The sequence below is a fragment of the Eleutherodactylus coqui genome, chromosome 2, assembly GCF_035609145.1.
Source record: "Eleutherodactylus coqui strain aEleCoq1 chromosome 2, aEleCoq1.hap1, whole genome shotgun sequence".
Taxonomy (NCBI): domain Eukaryota; kingdom Metazoa; phylum Chordata; class Amphibia; order Anura; family Eleutherodactylidae; genus Eleutherodactylus; species Eleutherodactylus coqui.
The window spans coordinates 214,806,989-214,832,768 of NC_089838.1; the positions used below are offsets into that span (position 1 = coordinate 214,806,989).

A 25,780-nucleotide genomic window follows, 5' to 3' on the forward strand; every position below is an offset into this window, starting at 1 on the left:
TGAGCTTTCCACTTTGTCAGGTAGAAGTAAGTAGGGCCTCCGTGAGACTCTGCACCGCTGCACCATTCTTAATTGGCTGTCCTGCTGAGGTAAAAAAAAAACCTGTCTGGCCTTCCATGTTGGGCCGTAATCATGAGCTATGCCAAATGCATACCGGGAGTCAGTGTAAATGTTTGCCGTCTTGCCTTTTGCCACTCTACACACCTCAGTGAGGGCCTGCAATTCCGCTTCCTGTCCTGAGACATGCGGAGGCATTCTGCTTTTAGGACATCTTGTTGCGTGACCACTGTAAAACCTGTTACAAACCTTCCCTCGTCATTTAGGTATCTAGATCCATCCACAAACAGCTCAAACTGGGGGTTCTGCAGGGGCTTGTCTGTGACATGCGCAAACCCAGCCGTTTCCTGGGCCATGAGGGCCACACAGTCATGCTGGTTTCCGATGTCAAATGCCTCCTGTTCGTCAGTCAGGGAGTTGTAAAACAACTGATCCCCTGTACTTACTCCCCCATTTTTAATCTACGTCACCTAATGGAAGTAAGGTGGCTAGATTCAAGGTGGTGCACCTTTGGCTTGAGATGTTCGAGGAGGAATGCACTGCGAGTTTCATTGTATCTGTCTGGCAAGAGACAGATGTCTACGGCTTACCTGAGTCAGGATACCATGTATATCATGTGGGGTGTAGATCACCATGGTGTGATCTAGGACAACGTCAGAACTTTTGTCCAGTAGTGCCTGAACTGCTAGAACCGCTCGGACGCATGATAGAGACCCTCTAGCCACCGCGTCAAGATGGGCACTGTAGTATGCTACAGGTCGCTTTTTTGTCACCATGCATTTGTGTCAGTACAGTGGTGGCGTGTCCCGCCATCTCAGTGACGTACATCTGGAAAGGTTTGTCATAGTCTGGCAGCTCTAGTGCGGGTGCACTGGTTATCTGTACTTTCCCCGCGGGGTCAGGGCAAATGGCCGTAAACCCAAACAGTCGTACAGAGGCTGCATGGTCATGGAGGCAGAGCGTGTCCACGGCTGCCAGTATGAGTCCAGTCCCAAAAAGGTACGCAACTGAGCATGGGAGGTGGGAAGTTGCATGTCACTTACCACCTTCGTGCGCTCCGGCGTCAGGTGTTTAGTACCTGGACCTAGACAGTGGCCCAGGAACACTACGTGAGATTTGCAGAACTGAAATTTGTCTTGCTAGCTTTGCAGCCATTCTACTCTGATGGAGGAAACACAAAAGGCTCAGTGATGCATTGAGGCAACTATTTGAGTCAGAAACACACAAAAAGTAAGTCATCAACATATTACAAGAGGGCGGTGCCCTCGGGAATTGGCCAGGCGTCTAATACCAGCTTCATGAATCTGGTGAACTGGTTTTGGGCTATTCTGTGCTCCTTATGGCAGCACTGTCCAACAGTACTGCTTTCCTCTGAAAATAAATGCAAACAATTACAGACAGTCTGGCTGGCCCTTTAAACTCTTTCTGTTAATGGGGAACAAAAGGGGTATTGGCTGGGAAGACACATTCCTTTAAGGGATTTAAGTTAACATAAAGAAGAGACAGTGTCTGCAATTGCATCTTCCTGGACATGTACCAGGGGGTACTGACGGACCAAGGGGCTAAAAGCTTGTTCCTCTGCGTGCGTAAGAGTGAGGACAGGGAGAGGTGTCGCTTGGTCTGCTGCCATCCGAGAGAGGGTCGGGTGACTTTCAGACCCGGGGTGTATACGAGCCTCACCAGACGGGTGAAGTTTGATACAACATCCCAAGGGTCCCATCACATCAGTTCCCAATATGCTTTCAGGACCTTCCAGCACAAGGAAGCGCGTGAGGCATTGTGGCCCTTTAAACATTACCTCAAGCGGTTCAGTTTCTGCCAGCTGAATTGGCACTTCTGAAACCCCGATTACTGCTAGACAATCAGGCTGGTATTCTATTTCAAATAGATCATAACCTTGTTGCAAGAAGGAAAAGAAAAAAAATGTTTTTTCTTTTTTTTTTAATTTAAAAATAGCTGACCTGCAATACCTAGATCACCTATGTCTCCCCCCCCCCTTTGAACTAGGGTACTTAATTTAAAAAAAAGTAGCCAGGTTGAAAGGAGTAGCAACATTGGAAAGAATGAAAAGAGCACATTGTAGCCAGATCTGACAGGCCAGAGATAAGTGCTTGGGTTGCACTTGCGTGTATATGCTCCGGATGTCATGGGGGGGTGAGGACCACTAGGGGGTAGTTCAATACCAACTCCGAAGATTTGTCAACCATTGCCTGTACTACTGCCACCGCACAAACACAGCGCCTACATCACACATTTTACATTCATTACAGTCTGAACACGGGTCATTAACTCTCATCCGTTCATGCGGTCAAGTCTCATTCAAATGTTAGTAAGAGTTCACACAGGACGTAACGCGTATGATGCAACTGTCCTCATCCTGCAAACAAATGCATTCAATTCTGTTCAAGCAAACAAGGCTATTTTCCAGTGTTCTCCGCTCTAATCTTTGTCCTTGAGAAGCACACATTCCTTCTCTGCAAATCTCACTAAACTCTGAAGGGAAGCGGGGGTGACAAGAGGGAACAGAGCTTTACACAAATCAAGCATTAACCCTCTATCTATTCCTATATATATATTGTCACTAGAGATGAGCGAGCACCAAAATGCTCCGGTGCTCGTTACTCGGGACGAAATTATCGCGATGCTCGAGGGTTCGTTTCGAGTAACGAACCCCATTGAAGTCAATGGGCGACCCGAGCATTTTTGTATATCGCCGATGCTCGCTAAGGTTTTCATTTGTGAAAATCGGGGCAATTCAAGAAAGTGATGGGAACGACACAGCAACGGATAGGGCAGGCGAGGGGCTACATGTTGGACTGCATCTCAAGTTCCCAGGTCCCACTATTAAGCCACAATAGCGGCAAGAGTGCCCCCCCCCCAACAATTTTTACTTCTGAAAAGCCCTCATTAGCAATGCATACCTTAACTAAGCACCACACTACCTCCTACAAAGCACAATCACTGCCTGCATGACACTCCGCTGCCACTTCTCCTGGGTTACATGCTGACCAACCCCCCCCCCCCCCCCCCGCACGATCCAGTGTCCACAGCGCACACCAAACTGTCCCTGCGCAGCCTTCAGCTGCCCTCATGCCACGCCACACTCATGTCTATTTATAAGTGCGTCTGCCATGAGGAGGAACCGCAGGCACACACTGCAGAGGGTTGGCACGGCTAGGCAGCGACCCTCTTTAAAAGGGGCGGGGCGATAGCCCACTATGCTGTACAGAAGCAATGAGAAATCCAATCCTGTGCCACCTCCATCTGGAGCTGCACACGTGGGCATAGCAATGGGGAACCTATGTGCCACACACTATTCATTCTGTCAAGGTGTCTGCATGCCCCAGTCAGACTGAGTTTTTTTATAAATAGTCACAGGCAGGTACAACTCCACAATGGGAATTCCGTGTGCACCCACAGCATGGGTGGCTCCCTGGAACCCACCGGCGGTACATAAATATATCCCATTGCATAGCACATCACAGCTGAGGTAATGTCGTGCTTAATGCAGGTGGGCTTCGGCCCACACTGCATACCCCAGTCAGACTGGGGTTTTTTAGAAGTGGACACATGCAGTTACAACTCCGTGTGGACCGACAGCATGGGTGGGTGCCAGGAAGCCACCGGCGGTACATAAATATATCCCATTGCATTGCCCATCACAGCGGAGGTAATGTCGTGCTTAATGCAGGTGGGCTTCGGCCCACACTGCATGCCCCAGTCAGACTGGGGTTCTTTAGAAGTGGACACATGCAGTTACAACTCCGTGTGGACCGACAGCATGGGTGGGTGCCAGGAAGCCACCGGCGGTACATAAATATATCCCATTGCAGTGCCCAACACAGCTGATGTAACGTCAGCTGTAATGCAGGTGGGCTAAAAATTAATTGGATTACACTGTAGGCGAGGGCCCCCAAAAATTGGTGTACCAACAGTACTAATGTACCTCAGAAAAATTGCCCATGCCCAACCGAGAGGGCAGGTGAAACCCATTAATCGCTTTGGTTAATGTGGCTTAATTGGTAACTAGGCCTGGAGGCAGCCCAGTTAAAATAAAAATTGGTTCAGGTACAAGTTTCAACGCTTTAATGAGCATTGAAACGTATAAAAATTGTTTACAAAAATTATATGACTGAGCCTTGTTGGCCTAAGAAAAATTGCCCGTTCGGCGTGATTACGTCAGGTTTCAGGAGGAGGAGCAGGAGGAGGAAGATGAATATTATACACAGATTGATGAAGCTAAAAGGTCCACGTTTTTGATGGTGATAGAGAACAATGCTTCCATCCGCGGGTGCAGCCTACGTATTGTTTAGGTATCGCTGCTGTCCACTGGTGCAGAAGAGAAGTCTGGGGAAATCCAGGCTTTGTTCATCTTGATGAGTGTAAGCCTGTCGGCACTGTCGGTTGACAGGTGGGTACGCTTATCCGTGATGATTCCCCCAGCCGCACTAAACACACTCTCTGACAAGACGCTAGCCGCAGGACAAGCAAGCACCTCCAGGACATACAGCGCGAGTTCAGGCCACATGTCCAGCTTCGACACCCAGTAGTTGTAGGGGGCAGAGGCGTCACCGAGGACGGTCGTGCGATCAGCTACGTACTCCCTCACCATCCTTTTACAGTGCTCCCGTCAACTCAGCCTTGACTGGGGACCGGTGACACAGTCTTGCTGGGGAGCCAGAAAGCTGGCAAAGGCCTTGGATAATGGTCCCCTGTCTGCGCTGTACATGCTGCCTGATCTCTGCGCCTCCCCTGCTACCTGGCCCTCGGAACTGCGCCTTCGGCCACTAGCGCTGTCGGATGGGAAGTTTACCATCAGTTTGTCCACCAGCGCCCTGTGGTATAGCATCATTCTGGAACCCCTTTCCTCTTCGGGAATGAGAGTGGAAAGGTTCTCCTTATACCGTGGGTCGAGCAGTGTGTACACCCAGTAATCCGTAGTGGCCAGAATGCGTGTAACGCGAGGGTCACGAGAAAGGCATCCTAACATGAAGTCAGCCATGTGTGCCAGGGTACCTGTACGCAACGCATGGCTGTCCTCACTAGGAAGATCACTTTCAGGATCCTCCTCCTCCTCCTCCTCCTCCTCCTCCTCTGGCCATACACGCTGAAAGGATGACAGGCAAGCAGCATGTGTACCCTCAGCAGTGGGCCAAGCTTTCTCTTCCCCCTCCTCCTCATGCTCCTCCCCCTCCTCCTCCTCCTCCTCCTCTGGCCATACACGCTGAAAGGATGACAGGCAAGCAGCATGTGTACCCTCAGCAGTGGGCCAAGCTGTCTCTTCCCCCTCCTCCTCATGCTCCTCCCCCTCCTCCTCCTCCTCAACGCGCTGAGATATAGACATGAGGGTGCTCTGACTATCCAGCGACATACTGTCTTCCCCCGCCTCCGTTTCCGAGTGCAAAGCGTCTGCCTTTATGCTTTGCAGGGAACTTCTCAAGAGGCATAGCAGAGGAATGGTGACGCTAATGATTGCAGCATCCCTGCTCACCATCTGGGTAGACTCCTCAAAGTTTCGAAGGACCTGGCAGATGTCTGCCAACCAGGCCCACTCTTCTGTAAAGAATTGAGGAGGCTGACTCCCACTACGCCGCCCATGTTGGAGTTGGTATTCCACAATAGCTCTACACTGCTCATAGAGCCTGGCCAACATGTGGAGCGTAGAGTTCCACCGTGTGGGCACGTCGCACAGCAATCGGTGCACTGGCAGATTAAACCGATGTTGCAGGGTCCGCAGGGTGGCAGCGTCCGTCTTGGAGTTGCGGAAATGTGCACTGACCCGGCGCACCTTTCCGAGCAGGTATGACAAGTGTGGGTAGCTTTTCAGAAAGCGCTGAACCACCAAATTAAAGACCTGGGCCAGGCATGGCATGTGCATGAGGCTGCCGAGCTGCAGAGCCTCCACCAGATTACGGCCGTTTTCACACACGACCATGCCCGGTTGGAGGCTCAGCGGCGCAAGCCAGCGGTCGGTCTGCTCTGTCAGACCCTGCAGCAGTTCGTGGGCCGTGGGCCTCTTCTCTCCTAAGCTGAGGAGTTTCAGCACGGCCTGCTGACGCTTGCCCACCGCTGTGCAGCCGTGCCGCGCGACACCGACTGCTGGCGACGTGCTGCTGCTGACACATCTTGATTGCAAGACAGAGGTTGCGTAGGAGGAGGAGGAGGGTGGTTTAGTGGAGGAAGCATACACCGCTGCAGATACCACCACCGAGCTGGGGCACGCAATTCGGGGGGTGGGTAGGACGTGAGCGGTCCCAGGCTCTGACTCTGTCCCAGCCTCCACTAAATTCACCCAATGTGCCGTCAGGGAGATATAGCGGCCCTGCCCGCCTGTGCTTGTCCACGTGTCTGTTGTTAAGTGGACCTTGCCAGTAACCGCGTTGGTGAGGGCGCGTACAATGTTGCGGGAGACGTGGTCGTGCAGGACTGGGAAGGCACATCGGGAAAAGTAGTGGTAACTGGGAACCGAGTAGCGTGGGGCCGCCGCCGCCATCATGCTTTTGAAAGCCTCCGTTTCCACAAGCCTATACGGCAGCATCTCCAGGCTGATCAATTTGGCAATGTGCACGTTTAACGCTTGAGCGTGCGGGTGCGTGGCGGCGTACTTGCGCTTGCGCTCAAACAGTGGCACTAGCGACGTCTGGACGCCGCGCTGACAGACATTGCTGGATGGGGCCGAGGACAGCGGAGGTGAGGGTGTGGGTACAGGCCAGGAGACGGTAGTGCCTGTGTCCTCAGAGGGGGGTTGGATCTCAGTGGCAGGTTGGGGCACAGGGGGAGAGGCCGTGGTGCAAACCGGAGGCAGTGAACGGCCTTCGTCCCACCTTGTGGGGTGCTTGGCCATCATATGCCTGTGCATGCTGGTGGTGGTGGCTCCGCAGCTGATCTTGGCGCGACAAAGGTTGCACACCAGTGTTCGTCGGTCGTCAGGCGTCTGTGAAAAACTGCCACACTGTAGAGCACCTTGACCTCTGCAGGGTGGCATGGCGCGAGGGGGCGCTTTGGGAAACAGTTGGTGGATTATTCGGTCTGGCCCTGCCTCTACCCCTGGCCACCGCACTGGCTCGGCCTGTGCCCACACCCTGACTTGGGTCTCCGCGTCCTCGCCCGCGTCCACATCCTCTAGGCCTACCCCTACCCCTCAGCATGGTGTATTACCAGTAGTGCAGAAACAGAACGCTGTAATTAAATGTGCCGCTTATTGGCCTGTGGTTGGAGGCTGACTTCACTTACCGAACGCACAGCAGAGCCAGGAAATAATTTTGCACAAGCCTGCTGTAACACTTAGCTGGCTGCGTATGAATTAGGAGGACAATTACACCCAGCACAGACCCAGTACACTGAGGACAGTCACAGGCAGCCCAAATAGATTTTTTTCCCCAAATGTTTTTGGAAAGGCCCACTGCCTATATACACTGTATATGTCTTCTCTCTCTGCGTAACCACTACTGGCCCTGGAGTATGTCAAATAACTGCAGACTGTTGCACTGTGGACTGGAATACAGCGGTGATTTAACAGCCAACACAGAGCCAGGAAATAATTTTGCGCAAGCCTGCTGTAACACTTAGCTGGCTGCATATGAATTAGGAGAACAACTACACCCAGCACAGACCCAGAACACTGAGGACAGTCACAGGCCGCCCAAATAGATTTTTTTCCCCAAATGTTTTTGCAAAGGCCCACTGCCCATATTCAATAAATATGTCTTCTGTCCCTGCCTCACAATATATGTCTTCTGTCCCTGCCTCACAATATATGTCTTCTGTCCCTGCCTAACCACCACTTCTGGCCCTGGAGTATGAATAATTACTGCAGGGCGCAATGCTCTGCACGGCCGATATACAAAAAAAAAAAACGTGCAACACTGCAAAAAGCAGCCTCCACAGTACTGCACACGGTTAGATGTGGCCCTAAGAAGGACCGTTGGGGTTCTTGAAGCCTAAAATACTCCTAACACTCTCCCTATAGCAGCTCCGGCACCAACAGCACTTTCCCTCCTCTATGTCAGAACGCATCTGTGGCGAGCCGTGGGAGGGGCCGATTTTTATACTCGGGTGACACCTGATCTCGCCAGCCACTCACTGCAGGGGGGTGGTATAGGGCTTGAACGTCGCAGGGGGAAGTTGTAATGCCTTCCCTGTCTTTCTATTGGCCAGAAAAGCGCGCTAACGTCTCAGAGATGAAAGTGAAAGTAACTCGAACATCGCGTGGTACCCGTCACGAGTAACGAGCATCTCGAACACGCTAATACTCGAATGAGTATCAAGCTCGGACGAGTACGTTCGCTCATCTCTAATTCTCACGTATTGACCCTCTCCTTCCTTCTATAAGCTTTTCTACTGCCGTCTGTGATCGTAGCGACCTTTCTTCTCAGCAGTATCTGACTTATGAGATATGGACAACACGTACAGCAATGACACAATGTTAGGACATTAAAATATACAGGACAAACAGTATGGTAGTTAATTGCACATAATTGTCTGCAGATTCTGCATGAACTCGCTTCATGTCATAGGGGGACACAGACTAGAGGATACCCTTTCTCCTCCATTTTCCCCCTTGCAAAGTGGAAAAGTTTTGTTTTTTTTTGAGCAACATCTACATTTGTGGGCAGTTTTAAGCACAAACCTACTTGGGATGGGGGTGCTAAGCACAGACTGCAGAACAGATAATCGGGAGAAGGCTGTTTGCAGGCGCGATGCAGGGGATTTGAATATCCCTATGCAAAATTCAGAAAAAGCACTCATCATTGCAGTGCAAAAAATTGGTATGCCGGGTAAAAACATACATAGATGGGAGATGAGAAGCCAGCTCATTTCTGCTGCGGAGCTAAGATGACGTCTGAGCGGTAACTGAAGATATTATTGCAACAGATGCTAAAATGGCCGCTGGGCCATGGCTGGCACTGAAATGGCCACCGAAGGTGTGGCCTGACTGGGCGATGGTGACAGGAGGGTCCAGGAATACTACATACTAGACACGTATCAAGATATATCGACTGGTATTGGCCCCAATAACAACACGGCCATCTAGGGGCAGGGCAAAGGGGAGAAAAACATCATCCATGACACGGCCGGGGCGGTGCCCTCAGATGGTGAAGAAGGGCTGCCTTCCTTTGTCTTCAACTCAAAGCATATGAATAATCGCCATCTTGAAACTGCAATTATCTTACTTCAACTTTACATTACTTATTGACTCTACATACTACCAACTGGGTATGCCTAGCCCTATGCTCAATGACACATTGGGAAGTATATCTCTAAGTGCCTGAGCCTTTTGCTCAATGACTATACCAACAGTTTCACATAACTTCTTGACTTTCTTCACATACTTTTAACCTTTACTATCTCTGAATCTTTCCCAAACTTGCTAGTTGAAGACTCCCAGAATTTTAAAACACCTGCTTTTCTCAACAATTCGCTACATTCTCTCCCCACGGCTAAATTGCTTTGTCTCACCTTTGCTATTTCTCTAGCTGTTCCCATATAGGCATACTCCTTGCCTTGGACGTTTCTCATATTGTCTGTAACCAGCGTCTCTGATATCGTATAGGCTTACCTACCGATATCCTTCCCTTCCCTCACTCCTATTATCTCAATGGGGGTAAAATCTTCCAGCAATCACACAGATTACTTCGGAGGGTTGAGGGGAGACCACATTTACTGATATCTTCCCCTTCCATCTCTCTTATTCCTGCCCCCATCTCAATATGCCCACTATTCTTCACAAAGTAAACAGGACACTATTTTCACACAGTACGTTATAGGAGGACACACAGTCGTCCTTGTCCTGGAATAGTTTTACAGCGACTTCCAGTAATCACACAGATTACCTCGGAGGGTAAGGGGAGCCCCCACTTGCCTCTTAGGGAACTTTTGGTGATATTATAACAAAGCCAACAGAAACAGATAATTGCCAACGTGATACAAACAATCAGTACAGAAACTTCAAGAATTTCCTCAGGCAACATGGCATAAAACAACGGGGTATGAGTTCTTCCGTCTATTACAGTTTTATGAACACATACGTTAAAACATGGCGGAGTATTCTTATAAATACATGCAGCAACTAACCTTCTGTCAACGATGAGCCCAAAAATCAGGGGAACCCAGAATCGAAGTGGCAAGACAAGGGCCTACCTTTCACCGGTGATTTTTGGAGCCTGGGGTCCCGTGATCCTGGTCCCGTGGTGTTGGCAGTTGGCGTCGTCAGATATCGGCTGCAGGTAAAGAATAAACTCCGCCCCATGTTTCTGGCTCCAAGTAACTGTCGGGGGTCCTTCCAAGGGGGACCAGATGCTAATGTTGCCTAGGTCCAAATTGGTATAAGCAATCAACGAGCGCTCGGAGAAGACACGCTGACCAGACAGTGTGATCAAAATGGCTTCTAGTTTATTGAAAGAAATACATTGGATTATAAAGACCATAGACCACTGCCCAGACAGGAGGGGCTTTATCTTGTGGTCAGCAAATAACTGCAAGGATACATTCCTTCTTAATGAGCTATTGTAAAGAAAAAGAAAACTCAGAGACGGTACATCTTGTTATTCTACCACAAATGTCCTTAGTACACTAAGTCCGGAGAGAGAAGGATAGATAAGCGAACCTTGGATGTCTGAGACAAACTATTTCCTGACCACCTGGTTCCCGCTTTCACTATCTAAGGCATACATTTATTTTTCTTACTATTTTGGTAGCTTAGAAACAAGATTAACCCCTTACACTATATATGCACAGTAGTATTACCACAGTAGTACTAAGCTACATTGACTATATGGCATAACTATGGTGAAAGAACGATGCTTAGTAAAAAAAAGATAGTAACATTAATAGGCTATATATATTGTAAAAAAAAAAATGATACTACCACAGTATCAGGTATATGGTACAATGGCTCAATAACACCACTCTACAATGAATTTATAATATTGCCGTATACAGATTGATAAAATCTCCATAATTTTCCTTAGAGTCGAGGAGAAAGGAAATAAAGGCTGGGGAAAAAGTGGCAATACTCTGAGCATGGTAGAAACTGAGGGTCATGGATATGGTAGTGAAAGAACTTCTCTTTTAATGGACAACATGAAAAGCCAGCAAGTAAAAATGCATTTTCTAGGTCTTGGGTTGGATGCCTACTCTGATTCTCTCCCTGGACACGGAGAAGGCGTTCAGTAGAGTTTATTGGGGATATATATTACAGACACGGGCTTAAGATTGAAGAGCCCGATTTTTTTTTTCTTCTGCCATAAGTGCACTTTATTCCTCTCCCTCAGCTTAAGTGCTGATTAGAGATGAGCGAGCACCAAAATGCTCGGGTGCTCGTTACTCAAGATGAAATTTTCGCGATGCTCGAGGGTTCGTTTCGAGTAACGAACCCCATTGAAGTCAATGGGCGACTCGAGCATTTTTGTATATTGCCGATGCTCGCTAAGGTTTCCATTTGTGAAAATCTGGGCAATTCAAGAAAGTGATGGGAACGACACAGCAACAGATAGGGCAGGCGAGGGGCTACATGTTGGGCTGCATCTCAAGTTCCCAGGTCCCACTATTAAGCCACAATAGCGGCAAGAGTGGGCCCCCCCAACAACTTTTACTTCTGAAAAGCCCTCATTAGCAATGCATACCTTAGCTAAGCACCACACTACCTCCAACAAAGCACAATCACTGCCTGCATGACACTCCGCTGCCACTTCTCCTGGGTTACATGCTGCCCAACCCCCCCCCCCCTGCACGACGCAGTGTCCACAGCGCACACCAACCTGTCCCTGCGCAGCCTTCAGCTGCACTCATGCCACACCACCCTCATGTCTATTTATAAGTGCGTCTGCCATGAGGAGGAACCGCAGGCACACACTACAGAGGGCTGACACAGCTAGGCAGCGACCCTCTTTAAAAGGGGCGGGGCGATAGCCCACAATGCTGTACAGAAGCAATGAGAAATATAATCCTGTGCCACCGCCATCAGGAGCTGCACACGTGGGCATAGCAATGGGGAACCTATGTGCCACACACTATTCATTCTGTCAAGGTGTCTGCATGCCCCAGTCAGACCGTGGTTTTTTATAAATAGTCACAGGCAGGTACAACTCCGCAATGGGAATTCCGTGTGCACCCACAGCATGGGTGGCTCCCTGGAACCCACCGGCTGTACATAAATATATCCCATTGCAGTGCCCATCACAGCTGAGGTAACGTCCGATTAAATGCACGTGGGCTTCGGCCCACACTGCATGCCCCAACCTGACCGGGATTTTTAATTCATAGACACAGGCAGGTAAAACTCCCTATTGTGAAGTCCCTGTGGACCCACAGCATGGGTGGGTGCCAGGAAGCCACCGGCGGTACATAAATATATCCCATTGCATTGCCCATCACAGCTGAGGTAATGTCATGTTTAATGCAGGTGGGCTTCGGCCCACACTGCATGCCCCAGTCAGACTGGGGTTCTTTAGAAGTGGACACAAGCAGTTGCAACTCCGTGTGGACCGACAGCATGGGTGGCTCCCTGGAACCCACCGGCTGTACATAAATGTATCCCATTGCAGTGCCCAGCACAGCTGATGTAACGTCAGCTTTAATGCAGGTGGGCAAAAAATTAATTGGATTACACTGTAGGCGAGGGCCCCCAAAAATTGGTGTACTAACAGTACTAATGTACGTCAGAAAAATTGCCCATGCCCAACCGAGAGGGCAGGTGAAACCCATTAATCGCTTTGGTTAATGTGGCTTAATTGGTAACTAGGCCTGGAGGCAGCCCAGTTAAAATAAAAATTGATTGAGGTGCAAGTTTCAACGCTTTAATGAGCATTGAAACGTATAAAAATTGTTTACAAAAATTATATGACTGAGCCTTGTTGGCCTAAGAAAAATTGCCCGTTCGGCGTGATTACGTCAGGTTTCAGGAGGAGGAGCAGGAGGAGGAGGATGAATATTAAACACAGATTGATGAAGCTAAAAGGTCCACGTTTTTGATGGTGATAGAGAACAATGCTTCCATCCGCGGGTGCAGCCTACGTATTGTTTAGGTATCGCTGCTGTCCACTGGTGGAGAAGAGAAGTCTGGGGAAATCCAGGCTTTGTTCATCTTGATGAGTGTAAGCCTGTCAGCACTGTCGGTTGACAGGCGGGTACGCTTATCTGTGATGATTCCCCCAGCCGCACTAAACACCCTCTCTGACAAGACGCTAGCCGCAGGACAAGCAAGCACCTCCAGGGCATACAGCGCGAGTTCAGGCCACTTGTCCAGCTTCGACACCCAGTAGTTGTAGGGAGCAGAGGCGTCACGGAGGACGGTCGTGCGATCGGCTACGTACTCCCTCACCATCCTTTTACAGTGCTCCCGCCGACTCAGCCTTGACTGGGGAGCGGTGACACAGTCTTGCTGGGGAGCCAGAAAGCTGTCAAAGGCCTTAGAGATTGTTCCCCTGCCTGTGCTGTACATGCTGCCTGATCTCCGCGCCTCCCCTGCTACCTGGCCCTCGGAACTGCGCCTTCGGCCACTAGCGCTGTCGGATGGGAATTTTACCATCAGTTTGTCCGCCAGGGTCCTGTGGTATAGCATCACTCTCGTACCCCTTTCCTCTTCGGGTATGAGAGTGGAAAGGTTCTCCTTATACCGTGGGTCGAGCAGTGTGTACACCCAGTAATCCGCAGTGGCCAGAATGCGTGTAACGCGAGGGTCACGAGAAAGGCATCCTAGCATGAAGTCAGCCATGTGTGCCAGGGTACCTGTACGCAACACATGGCTGTCCTCTAGGAAGATCACTTTCAGGATCCCCCTCCTCCTCAGGCCATACACGCTGAAAGGATGACAGGCAAGCAGCATGGGTACCCTCAGCAGTGGGCCAAGCTGTCTCTTCCCCCTCCTACTCATCCTCCTCCCCCTCCTCCTCCTCCTCCTCAACGCGCTGAGATATAAACAGGAGGGTGCTCTGACTATCCAGCGACATACTGTCTTCCCCCGCCTCTGTTTCCGAGCACAAAGCTTCTGCCTTTATGCTTTGCAGGGAACTTCTCAAGAGGCATAGCAGAGGAATGGTGACGCTAATGATTGCAGCATCGCCGCTCACCATCTGGGTAGACTCCTCAAAGTTTCCAAGGACCTGGCAGATGTCTGCCAACCAGGCCCACTCTTCTGTAAAGAATTGAGGAGGCTGACTCCCACTGCGCCGCCCATGTTGGAGTTGGTATTCCACTATAGCTCTACGCTGCTCATAGAGCCTGGCCAACATGGGGAGCGTAGAGCGTAGAGTTCCACCGTGTGGGCACGTCGCACAGCAGTCGGTGCACTGGCAGATGAAACCGATGTTGCAGGGTGCGCAGGGTGGCAGCGTCCGTGTGGGACTTGCGGAAATGTGCGCAGAGCCGGCGCACCTTTCCGAGCAGGTCTGACAAGCGAGGGTAGCTTTTCAGAAAGCGCTGAACCACCAAATTAAAGACGTGGGCCAGGCATGGCACGTGCGTGAGGCTGCCGCGCTGCAGAGCCGCCACCAGGTTACGGCCGTTGTCACACACGATCATGCCCGGTTGGAGGCTCAGCGGCGCAAGCCAGCGGTCGGTCTGCTCTGTCAGACCCTGCAGCAGTTCGTGGGCCGTGTGCCTCTTCTCTCCTAAGCTGAGTAGTTTCAGCACGGCCTGCTGACGCTTGCCCACCGCTGTGCTGCCACGACGCGCGACACCGACTGCTGGCGACGTGCTGCTGCTGACACATCTTGATTGCGAGACAGAGGTTGCGTAGGAGGAGGAGGAGGAGGAGGGTGGATTAGTGGAGGAAGCATACACCGCCGCAGATACCACCACCGAGCTGGGGCCCGCAATTCTGGGGGTGGGTAGGACGTGAGCGGTCCCAGGCTCTGACTCTGTCCCAGCCTCCACTAAATTCACCCAATGTGCCGTCAGGGAGATATAGTGGCCCTGCCCGCCTGTGCTTGTCCACGTGTCTGTTGTTAAGTGGACCTTGCCAGTAACCGCGTTGGTGAGGGCGTGTACAATGTTGCGGGAGACGTGGTCGTGCAGGGCTGGGACGGCACATCGGGAAAAGTAGTGGCGACTGGGAACTGAGTAGCGTGGGGCCGCCGCCGCAATCATCTCCAGGCTGATAAATTTGGCTATGTGCACGTTTAACGCTTGAGCGTGCGGGTGCGTGGCGGCGTACTTGCGCTTGCGCTCCAACACTTGCGCTAGCGACGGCAGGACGGTGCGCTGAGAGACATTGGTGGATGGGGCCGAGCACAGCGGAGGTGAGGGTGTGGGTGCAGGCCAGGAGACGGTAGTGCCTGTGTCCTCAGAGGGGGGTTGGATCTCAGTGGCAGGTTGGGGCACAGGGGGAGAGGCAGCGGTGCAAACCGGAAGCGGTGAACGGCCTTTGTCCCACCTTGTGGGGTGCTTGGCCATCATATGTCTGCGCATGCTGGTGGTGGTGAGGCTGTTGGTGGTGGCTCCCCGGCTGATCTTGACGCGACAAATGTTGCACACCACTGTTCGTCGGTCGTTAGGCGTTTCTGTGAAAAACTGCCAGACCTTAGAGCACCTCGGCCTCTGCAGGGTGGCATGGCGCGAGGGTGCGCTTTGGGAAACAGTTGGTGGATTATTCGGTCTGGCCCTGCCTCTACCCCTGGACACCGCACTGCCTCTTGCAACCTGCCCTGCTGCTGCCCTTGCCTCCCCCTCTGAAGACCTGTCCTGAGTAGGCGTTGCACACCAGGTGGGGTCAGTCACCTCATCGTCCTGCTGCTCTTCCTCCGAATCCTCTGTGCGCTCCTCCCTCGCACTTACTGCCCTTACTACTACCTCACTGCAAGACAACTGTGTCTCATCGTCATCGTCCTCCTCACCCACTGAAAGGTCTTGAGACAGTTGCCGGAAGTCCCCAGCCTCATCCCCCGGACCCCGGGAACTTTCCAATGGTTGGGCATCAGTGACGATAAACTCCTCTGGTGGGAGAGGAACCACTGCTGCCCAATCTGAGCAGGGGCCCGAGAACAGTTCCTGGGAGTCTGCCCGCTCCTGAGCATGTGTCATTGTAGTGGAGTGAGGAGGCTGGGAGGAAGGAGGAGCAGCAGCCAGAGGATTCGGATTTGCAGCACTGGACGGCGCAGAACTGTGGGTGGATGATAGCTTGCTCGAAGCACTTTCTGCCATCCACGACAGGACCTGCTCACACTGCTCATTTTCTAATAAAGGTCTCCCGCGTGGACCCATTAATTGGGCGATGAATGTGGGGACGCCAGAAACGTGCCTCTCTCCTAATCGCGCAGCAGTCAGCTGCGATACACTTTGATCAGGAGCTCGGCCTGTGCCCACACCCTCACTTGGGCCTACGCGTTCTCGGCCACGTCCACGTCCTCTAGGCCTACCCCTACCCCTCAGCATGCTGTATTACCAGTGATTTCCCAGGCAGGAAATAAATTGGCGCAAGCCTGCAGGCCAAATAGAATGTTTCCCTTTTTTTTTTAAAGGGAAGGCCCACTGACTATATTCAATCAGATAAGATTAGAACTGTGTTCCACAGAACTGCAGTGTTATATGAAGTGCAGCAGAGCGGTGATTTTTCCCAGGCAGGAAATAAATTGGCGCAAGCCTGCTGTTAAACGTAGCTGGCTGCGTATGATTTCTTTACGTTCTCCACCCACCACACATGTACCCAGAACGCTGAGGACTGTCAGAGGCAGGCCAAATAGAATGTTTCCCTTTTTTTTTTAAAGGGAAGGCCCACTGACTATATTCAATCAGATAAGAACTGTGTTCCACAGAACTGCAGTGTTATATGAAGTGCAGCAGAGCGGTGATTTTTCCCAGGCAGGAAATAAATAGGCGCAAGCCTGCAGGCCGAATAGAATGTTTCCTTTTTTTTTTTAAAGGGAAGGCCCACTGACTATATTCAATCAGATAAGATAAGAACTGTGTTCCACAGAACTGCAGTGTTATATGAAGTGCCGCAGAGCGGTGATTTTTCCCAGGCAGGAAATAAATTGGCGCAAGCCTGCTGTTAAACGTAGCTGGCTGCGTATGATTTCTTTACGTCCTCCACCCACCACACACGTACCCAGAACGCTGAGGACTGTCAGAGGCAGGCCAAATAGAATGTTTCCCTTTTTTTTTTTTAAAGAAAAGGCCCACTGACTATATTCAATCAATAATATATGTCTTCTGGCCCTGCCTACACAATTCTGTCCCTGTAGTATTACTGCAGGGCGCAATGCTCTGCACAGCCGATTTTGAAAAAAAAAAAAATGCAACACTGCTAACAGCAGCCTGCACAGTACTGCACACGGTTAAATGTGGCCCTAAGAAGGACCGTTGGGGTTCTTGAAGCCTACACTCACTCCTAACACTCTCCCTGCCTAACCACCACTTCTGTCCCTGTAGTATTACTGCAGGGCGCAATGCTCTGCACAGCTGATTTTGAAAAAAAAAAAATTGTGCAACACTGCTAACAGCAGCCTCCACACTACTGCACACGGATAGATGTGGCCCTAAGAAGGACCGTTGGGGTTCTTGAAGCCTACACTCACTCCTAACACTCTCCCTACAGCAGCTCCAACACAACAGCACTTCCCCTCAGCTAACTCACAATGCATCTGAGGCGAGCCGCGGGAGGGGCCGATTTTTATACTCGGGTGACATCTGATCTCGCCAGCCACTCACAGCAGGGAGGTGGTATAGGGCTTGAACGTCACAGGGGGAAGTTGTAATGCCTTCCCTGTCTTTCAATTGGCCAGAAAAGCGCGCTAACGTCTCAGAGATGAAAGTGAAAGTAACCCGAACACCGCGTGGTGCTCGTTAAGAGTAACGAGCATCCCGAACACCCTAATATTCGCCCGAGCATCAAGCTCGGACGAGTACGTTCGCTCATCTCTAATTATAATCTTTAAAATCCAGCATTTGAAGGAGTTAAAATTTGTTTTGATTAAGAAAAATCAAGTTGTTCATGGAGAAATTAAGATGATAGCTATTAGTAGGAATTAGTTTTTGAATATCAGAATTAAAACAGAAAATTACTCATGATTGGACACCTAGGAATTGTTGTAAAATAAATCCTCATAGGAATATGTTGCTGTGGTATTGCTTTTCTCCCAAGACCTTGCCATGAGAATTGCCTTATAAAAGTCACATAGTCAAATGAATATACATACTGTAGATGGATAACGTCATTTTATTTCCTGCTCCGTACGACCTTAATACATTGAGAAAGTATGTAATTAATATATGCAATTGACTGTTACTTGAACTCAAAGGAATTATGGTAAGCTGTTCAGTCTAATGACATAACCAACATCAACCATGGCTTAAATTATTATTGATGTACTCAAGTATTGCTTTATTGGTAGTTGTAGTTGATATTATCTAGTTGATGGCACTATGCTTGAGATGAATTTGTGTGTTTGATATATTACATTATTCCAGTTATTAGTATCAGGCTATGAAGGTGGAGTAGGAGTCGGTCTTTGGTGGAGTAGCAGTAGAAATATACCGACTTCAGCTCTGACTTCAGAATAAATATATTATATATATATATATATATATATATATATATATATATATATATATATATATATATATATATATATGTATGTATGTATATATGTATGTGAAAGCCGTCACTGACTGACTTGCCACTAATTCTATAACTTCCCGGTCTAGCAGAAACATGAAATTTGGCACGATCATTCTTTAGGTCCTAAATAGGAAAAGTAAAGGGGTCACAACTTGATTATTCAATGTTAAGTGCAAAAGTATTAGCACCCATATGTAATGTACCTAATCTAATTCTCTAACTTTCCAATGTCGTACAAACATGAAATTTGGTACGATCATTCTTTAGGTCCTAAATAGGAAAAGTAAAGGGGTCACAACTTGATTATTCAATGTTAAGTGCAAAAGTATTAGCACCCATATGTAATGTACCTAATCTAATTCTCTAACTTTCCAATGTCATACAAACATGAAATTTGGCATGATCATTCTTTAGGTCCTAAATAGGAAAAGTAAAGGGGTCACAACTTGATTATTCAATGTTAAGTGCAAAAGTATTAGCACCCATATGTAATGTACCTAATCTAATTCTCTAACTTCCCAGTGTCATACAAACATGAAATTTGGCACGAGCATTCTTTAGGTCCTAAATAGGAAAAGTAAAGGGATCACAAATCGATTACTCAATGCTAAGTGCAAAAGTCTTGGCAACCTTATATAATGTATCTAATGTAATTCTCTAACTTCCCAGTGTCATACAAACATGAAATTTGGCATGATCATTCTTTAGGTCCTAAATAGGGAAAGTAAAGGGGTCACAACTCGATTATTCAATGCTAATTGCAAAAGTAAGTGCACCCCTATGTAATGTAACTTCCAGGTCTCGAACAAGCCTGAAATTTGGTGCAAGCATTCTTTAGGTCCTAAATGAGAAGAGTGGGAGGGGTGCCACATTCTGCAGAGGGACATCGGTACATGCAGCCTGAGGAGAATTTTACACTTCTCTATGTGTATACATATTTTATTCCTCAGTTACTCTAAAGTAATTTAAATTTTCTGTGCAAAACACGTAAACACCAGTTTCAATTAAATCAGGTGAGGCTGACTGACTGACCACTAATTTTTGTAACCTCCCCGTGTTGTACAAACATGAAATTTGTCACGAGCATTCTTTAGGTCCTACATGGAAAAAGTAAAGGGCTCTAACTTGATTATTCAATGCTAAGTGCAAAAGTATCGGCACCCATATGTAATGTAACTTCCCGGTGTCATACAAGCATGGAATTTGGCACAAGCATTTTTTAGGTCCCAAATAGGAAAAGTAAAGGGGTCACAACTTGATTATTCAATGCTAAGTGCAAAAGTAAGTGCACCCCTATTTAATGTAACTTCCAGGTGTCGTATAAGCGTGAAATTTTGCATAAGCATTCTTTACATCCTAAGTAGGAAAAGTAAAGGGCTTGCAATTCACTTATTCAATGCTAATCACAAAAGTAAGTGCACCCCTATGTAATGTAACTTCTCTGTGTCGTACAAGCATGAAATTTGGCACAAGCATTCTTTAGGTCCTAAATGGGATAAGTAAGGTCCTGTATTGGAAAAGTAAAGAGGTCACAGCTCGAAATTTAATGCTAATTGCAAACATAAGTGCACCCCTATGTAACGTAACTTCCCAGTGTCGTACAAATATGAAATTTGTCGCGAGCATTCTTTAGGTCCTAAGTGAGGAGAGTGGGCAGGGTGCCACATTCTACAGAGGGACATCGGTACATGCAGCCTTAGGAGAATCTAACACTCCTCTATGTGTATACATATTTTATTCCTCAGTTCCTCTAAAGTAAACTTGACTTCATAAAATTTTCTGTGCAAACAACACGTAAACACCTGTATCAAATTAATTGGTGCAAAGCCGGGTATATCAGCTAGTCTTCATATATAATACATTAAAGCAAAACCTCTGGTTTTTGTACAAAATTCTATCCAAGAACAGGAGAGCAGTTATTCTTTCCTGCTGCCCTTCTGATACATCAGTACGAATCCCTGTTTTCTGCCATACAAGATGGCTGCAGCAATTTTCTAATTACTGAATGTACACTGTTCTCTGATTGCCCAGTGCTGATCATGTGAGCAGCTCTCAGCAATCCAAGAGCACTGCATAGATTAGGTAGTGTGAAGATTGTGACAGCCATCTTGGACAACCTTAAATGGGACCTGGAACTGCTGGATTGAAGAGACCGCAGAAAAAAATAACTGCAGGTAATATACCCCTCTCCAGTTCAGGGACAGATTTTTTTTCCAAAAACTGGAGAGTTGTTTTAAGCCTGATGTTATCATCTTAGTTCAATAAATGTATGACTAATTACAAAAAAAGAGACGTTAATGAAGAAGTCAGAGATAGAGTTTGACTGTTGAAAAATAGAAGAGCCATAGTTTTCTTAATTATACATACACAATGGTGTTCAGCAATATTTTAGCACATTCAGACACTGAACTCTAAACATGGATCAACTGTGTGGCTGTCTTCTGAAGTGCACTGTTTCTAAAGTGCGCTGTTTCTAAAGTGCACTGTTTCTTAAGTGCGCTGTTTCTTAAGTGTGTGTCTTTGGAAGAGTCACTTGTATTTATTTACTGCTTATCTATTTGCATTTTTGTGGTGTAAGAAGGAGGGTTTTGGGAAAAACAACAATAAAATCCTCATAGGGGTTTTCTATAGACCACCAAATATAACAGAAGCTACTAAAAATCTATTATTGAAGCAAATAGATAAAGCAGCAAATCACAACGAGGTAATTATTATGGGGGACTTTAACTATCCTCATATAAACGGGAAATCCAAAACCTGAAAATCTCATAAAGGTAACAACTTTTTGTCAATTACTAAAGATTATTACCTACCCAACTTGTACAGGACCCAACTAGGGGGATGGACATTTTTTACTTAATACTAACCAACAGACCCGACAGAACAGGGGTGCAGTTTGGGGGCACCTTGGAAATAGTGACTACAATATAATACTTTTAACTTGCCCTTCAAGAGAGAGTTTTATCAGGGAGCTATGAGAATACTAAACTTTAGGAAGACCAAGTTCAATCAGCTTAGTGATGCCCTTAACTTTATTGACTGGGATAATTTCCTCAAAAATAAGAGTAGCTGACCCCAGTGGTCAGAGGTACCAAAGCAGGAAAAACTCAGATGATTAACTTGCCCTTAGCTAAGCAAGAAGATGGGAAGACCCCTGCCTATTAGCAGGATAGGTGTCATAAGAACAGCTCAGCACTGGAGCCTTGTGGTTGACTGTCCCTGACAGAAAACAGGAACAGTGTACACAAAGAACAGAACAGGACTGACTACCACAGAAACAGGAGCGATGCACAGACTAGACAGAAATGGACAGATGCACACAAGCTAAAGCATAAGGCAAAGAACATACAAAATAACCAGATACAGATACCTGCTCAAAAGATCAAAAAGTCTTGAAACAGGTGACCTAGTTGTGCCAAGTGTCTGAAGCAAACACACATTAATTCTGAGGCAAAAAGGGAGGGTCTCCAGCTCACTTAAATAGAAGGGTAATTGCTATGTAAGATGCAGTTGGGTTAACTCCATCATTGCTGGTAGAAAAAAGAACAAAGAGTACATTCAAACAGAAGAAGCAACAATGCCCGCACCTGCCTGGAATAGCAAGAGAATTGCAGACACAAGTAGCAGAACTAACAAAGGGTTTCAAAGAGACGAGATCATGGAGTACCTCAAGGACAATAGCAGTTTAACTCCATATCACCATGGGTTTTGAAAGATCGCTCCTGTCAAACCAAGCTGATCAGCTTCTATAAGGAGGTAAGTTCTATACTGGACCATGGAGAGTCACTGGATTTTGTGCATCTCGACTTTTCCAAAGCGTTTGATATTGTGCCACATAAAAGGTTGGTATATAAAATGAGAATGCTCGGTCTGGGTGAGGGCTTAGTCACATGGGCGCATTGGTGCCCGTGTTCCTGCACTTAAAGACGGCCACACTGCAGATGTGGATGAATCTCCGCAGCGCCACAAGAAAGAACATGTGACCGGCCCCTTTGCCGGTCATGTGTTCTTTCTTCCGTCGCTGCAGAGAGACGTCTGTCCTGAAGTGTGGCCGTCTTCTTCATGCAGTAACACAGGCGCCGATGCTCAGTGATAGTAAGCAGAGGATGGTTATTAATGGTACATACTCTGATTAGGGTACCACAGAGGTTACTATTGTGCCCCCTTTTTCTTTTAATATATTTATTAATGACCTAGTAGAAGGGTTGCACAGTAAAATATCAATATTTGCAGATGACACAAAACTATGTAAATAAATTAACACAAGAGAGGACACAATGCAGTTGCAAGAGGATCTGGATAAGTTGAGCGCTTGCACAGAAAAGTGTCAAATGAGGTTTAACACTGATAAATGTAAAGTTATGCAGATGTACAGGTGAAATGCATGTCACCATTAGGCCTCCCTCACACGTGCGTTGAGGAAAGCGCCACGATTTAAATCACGACACTTTGCCAGGTTTTACTTATGGTTTCGGCTGCAGCGTTGACTGTGTTATCCTGGAATTGCATAATAATTGTCAGTAAAGTTTTTAAAGTTGTTTTACGGAATCCTAGTGTCAGAAGTCTCATTCCTGTAGAATTATGGGCATCGGTACTCAAGAAGGACATATGAGAGCTTGAGCAGGTACATAAGCTGGCAACTAAAGTAATAAACGGAATGGGTGGACTACAATACCCAGAGAGGTAATCAAAATTGGGATTATTTAGTTTAGAAAAAAGATGGCTGAGGGGCAACCTAATAACTTTGTCTAAATATAGAAGAGACAATACAGAGATCTCTCCCATGATCAATTTGTAACCAGGACTGTAATAAGGAGGCGTCTAGAGAAAAGAAGGTTTCTACACCAAAATAGAAGGGAGTTCTTTACTGTGAGAGCAGTCAGACTGTGGAACGCTCTGCCTGAGGATGTGGTGATGGCAAATTCGATAAAAGGATTTAAGAGGAGCCTGGATGCCTTTCCGGAGTGATACTATATTATATGTTCTAATCATCAATAACTTCAGAAGAGTTGTTGATGCAGGGATTATTCCAACTGCCCGATTGGAGTCAGGAAGGAATTTTTGTGGCTTTACACACTATGTTACTATCAAACGGAGCTGACGAGTGGCAGAAGATGCTCTAAATTGGCCATTATAGCCTTTCAGCATCATTATTCTTAACTTCTAGCTAACCACAACATAGACACTCAAGAAAATATTACAGATTTTCAGCTGTAACTTTTTGAGGCCCATTTTCTTCAGTGCATGTGTGACAGTAATCAGAACATTTTTCTCTACCCTTCTTGTAGTGCAAAACAGTACTTCGTACTTAGATTGTTTTTGTGGGGGACTAGTGCTCAGACACAGAAGCAAGTCTGAATAAGTAGAGTATAGCAAGTCTCATGAGGAATTAGAAAAGAAGAAATAATCATTTCATACTCTTTGTACACCTTTGAAGCCACTGTTTGTTTTGTATAATTTTATAAGACTATTTGTCATATACCACATATGCATTTTTCCCATTTGCATGCAGATTAGGAAGTCTAAAACAATTAAACCGAGAAAGGAAAAACTAGTGACATAATTAATTGCTCTACAGGGTCTCTCCTTGCATTTTGTACTGCTGAAAGCAATGGAGAAAAAGAACAAAACACTTGTGACAGAATTCATTCTTTCTGGTCTCTCTTCGAACCCAAAGCTTCAGCTGCCTCTCTTTCTACTCTGCTTATTAGTCTACCTGATAACCTTGCTGGGTAATCTTATGATTATTGTGTTAATTAGAATAACTCCGGGATTGCAAACCCCAATGTACTTCTTCCTTATGAACTTATCATTTGTAGATGTCCTTTATTCATCGACTATTACACCAAACATCATGGCCAACATTTTCTCTGAAACTAAGAAAATCTCTATCACTGCTTGTGCAATACAATTGTTCCTCTTCATTGACCTTGCGAGCTCTGAGGCCATGATACTTGCAGTAATGGCGTGTGACCGATATGTAGCTATATGTAAGCCACTGAATTATACAGTCATTATAAACAAAGAAACATATATGAAACTCATTTCCTCAGTATACGCAGCAGGGTGTCTTAATTCATTCATACATACATATTGTGCATTTATCTTACCTTTTTGTGGTTCTAATCATGTCAACCATTTCTATTGTGATATCAATCCCATCTTAAGACTGTCATGTAAAGATACATATCTTAACCAAATTTTCTTATTTCTTGTTGCTGGTTCAATTGAAGTGGGCTCATTTTTATGTATAGTGATATCTTACATCTACATTGTATTAACTATATTAAGAATGAGGACTTCTAGAGGTAGAAGCAAGTCACTCTCCACTTGTATCTCTCACTTTACTTGCGTAGCCTTATTCTACTGCCCAGTTTTCTTCATGTACTTGCGACCAAATTCTGCGTATGCCGTGGATCAGGACTGGGTAGTGTCAGTGTTCTATACAGTAATAGTACCCATGTTGAATCCAATTATCTACAGCTTAAGAAATCAAGATGTAAAACAAGCTCTGGTAAAATGTAGACTCTTTTGTACGTGATATTATTATCGTGCATGTGTGTGGGTGGATTGGGATAGACAACATTAGGAAGAGTAATCATTTGCCTGACAGGTATCTCATGTGTATGGCTGGCTTCAGCTTTTTTCCAATTACTTTTTTCTAGCTCTTTCATGGTTTTCTTGATAATATTACTTTTTATTGTTATTACATCTTCAAAAGACTATGCACTTTTCCCTTATACATCATAGACCTACTTTTTTAAAGGCAATGCGTCAACTATATTGTTTTACTATTGTTTTGGTAATTCTTTCATTCTAATCTATTTTTATTTTCCAATGAAAAAGGAAGCTGATGGTGTGGAAGATTCTTTAGCCTTTATTCAGTTAGTGCCATAAAAATCAGAACAAACTTCGGACGGGTTTCGGTCAAACCAGGACCTTGGTCACCTAGGTTGGACCGAAACGCATCTGAAGCTATTGAATGACAGCTGAGAGCTGCCCCTGATTGGTCCCTGCGCTGAGCCAATCAGAGGCAGCACTCACTCACCCATTCATGAATGGGTGAGTGAGAGCTGCCTCTGATTGGTGAGGGCTGTGACCAATCAGAGGCAGCCCATTCAGCAGGCGGGGATTTTAAATCCCCGGCTGCTGAATACTACTCAGAGC

At 47.0% G+C, this 25,780-nt stretch overlaps 1 protein-coding gene across 1 annotated transcript; it reads left to right on the top strand.

Moving 5' to 3' along the window:
- The first annotated feature begins 24,224 nt into the window (after positions 1-24,224).
- On the top strand, positions 24,225-25,154 carry LOC136610090 (olfactory receptor 5AR1-like). Its single transcript, XM_066589354.1, has one exon. It carries the CDS (start codon positions 24,225-24,227, stop codon positions 25,152-25,154), a length of 930 nt encoding a protein of 309 aa, XP_066445451.1.
- Positions 25,155-25,780: the final 626 nt, after the last annotated feature.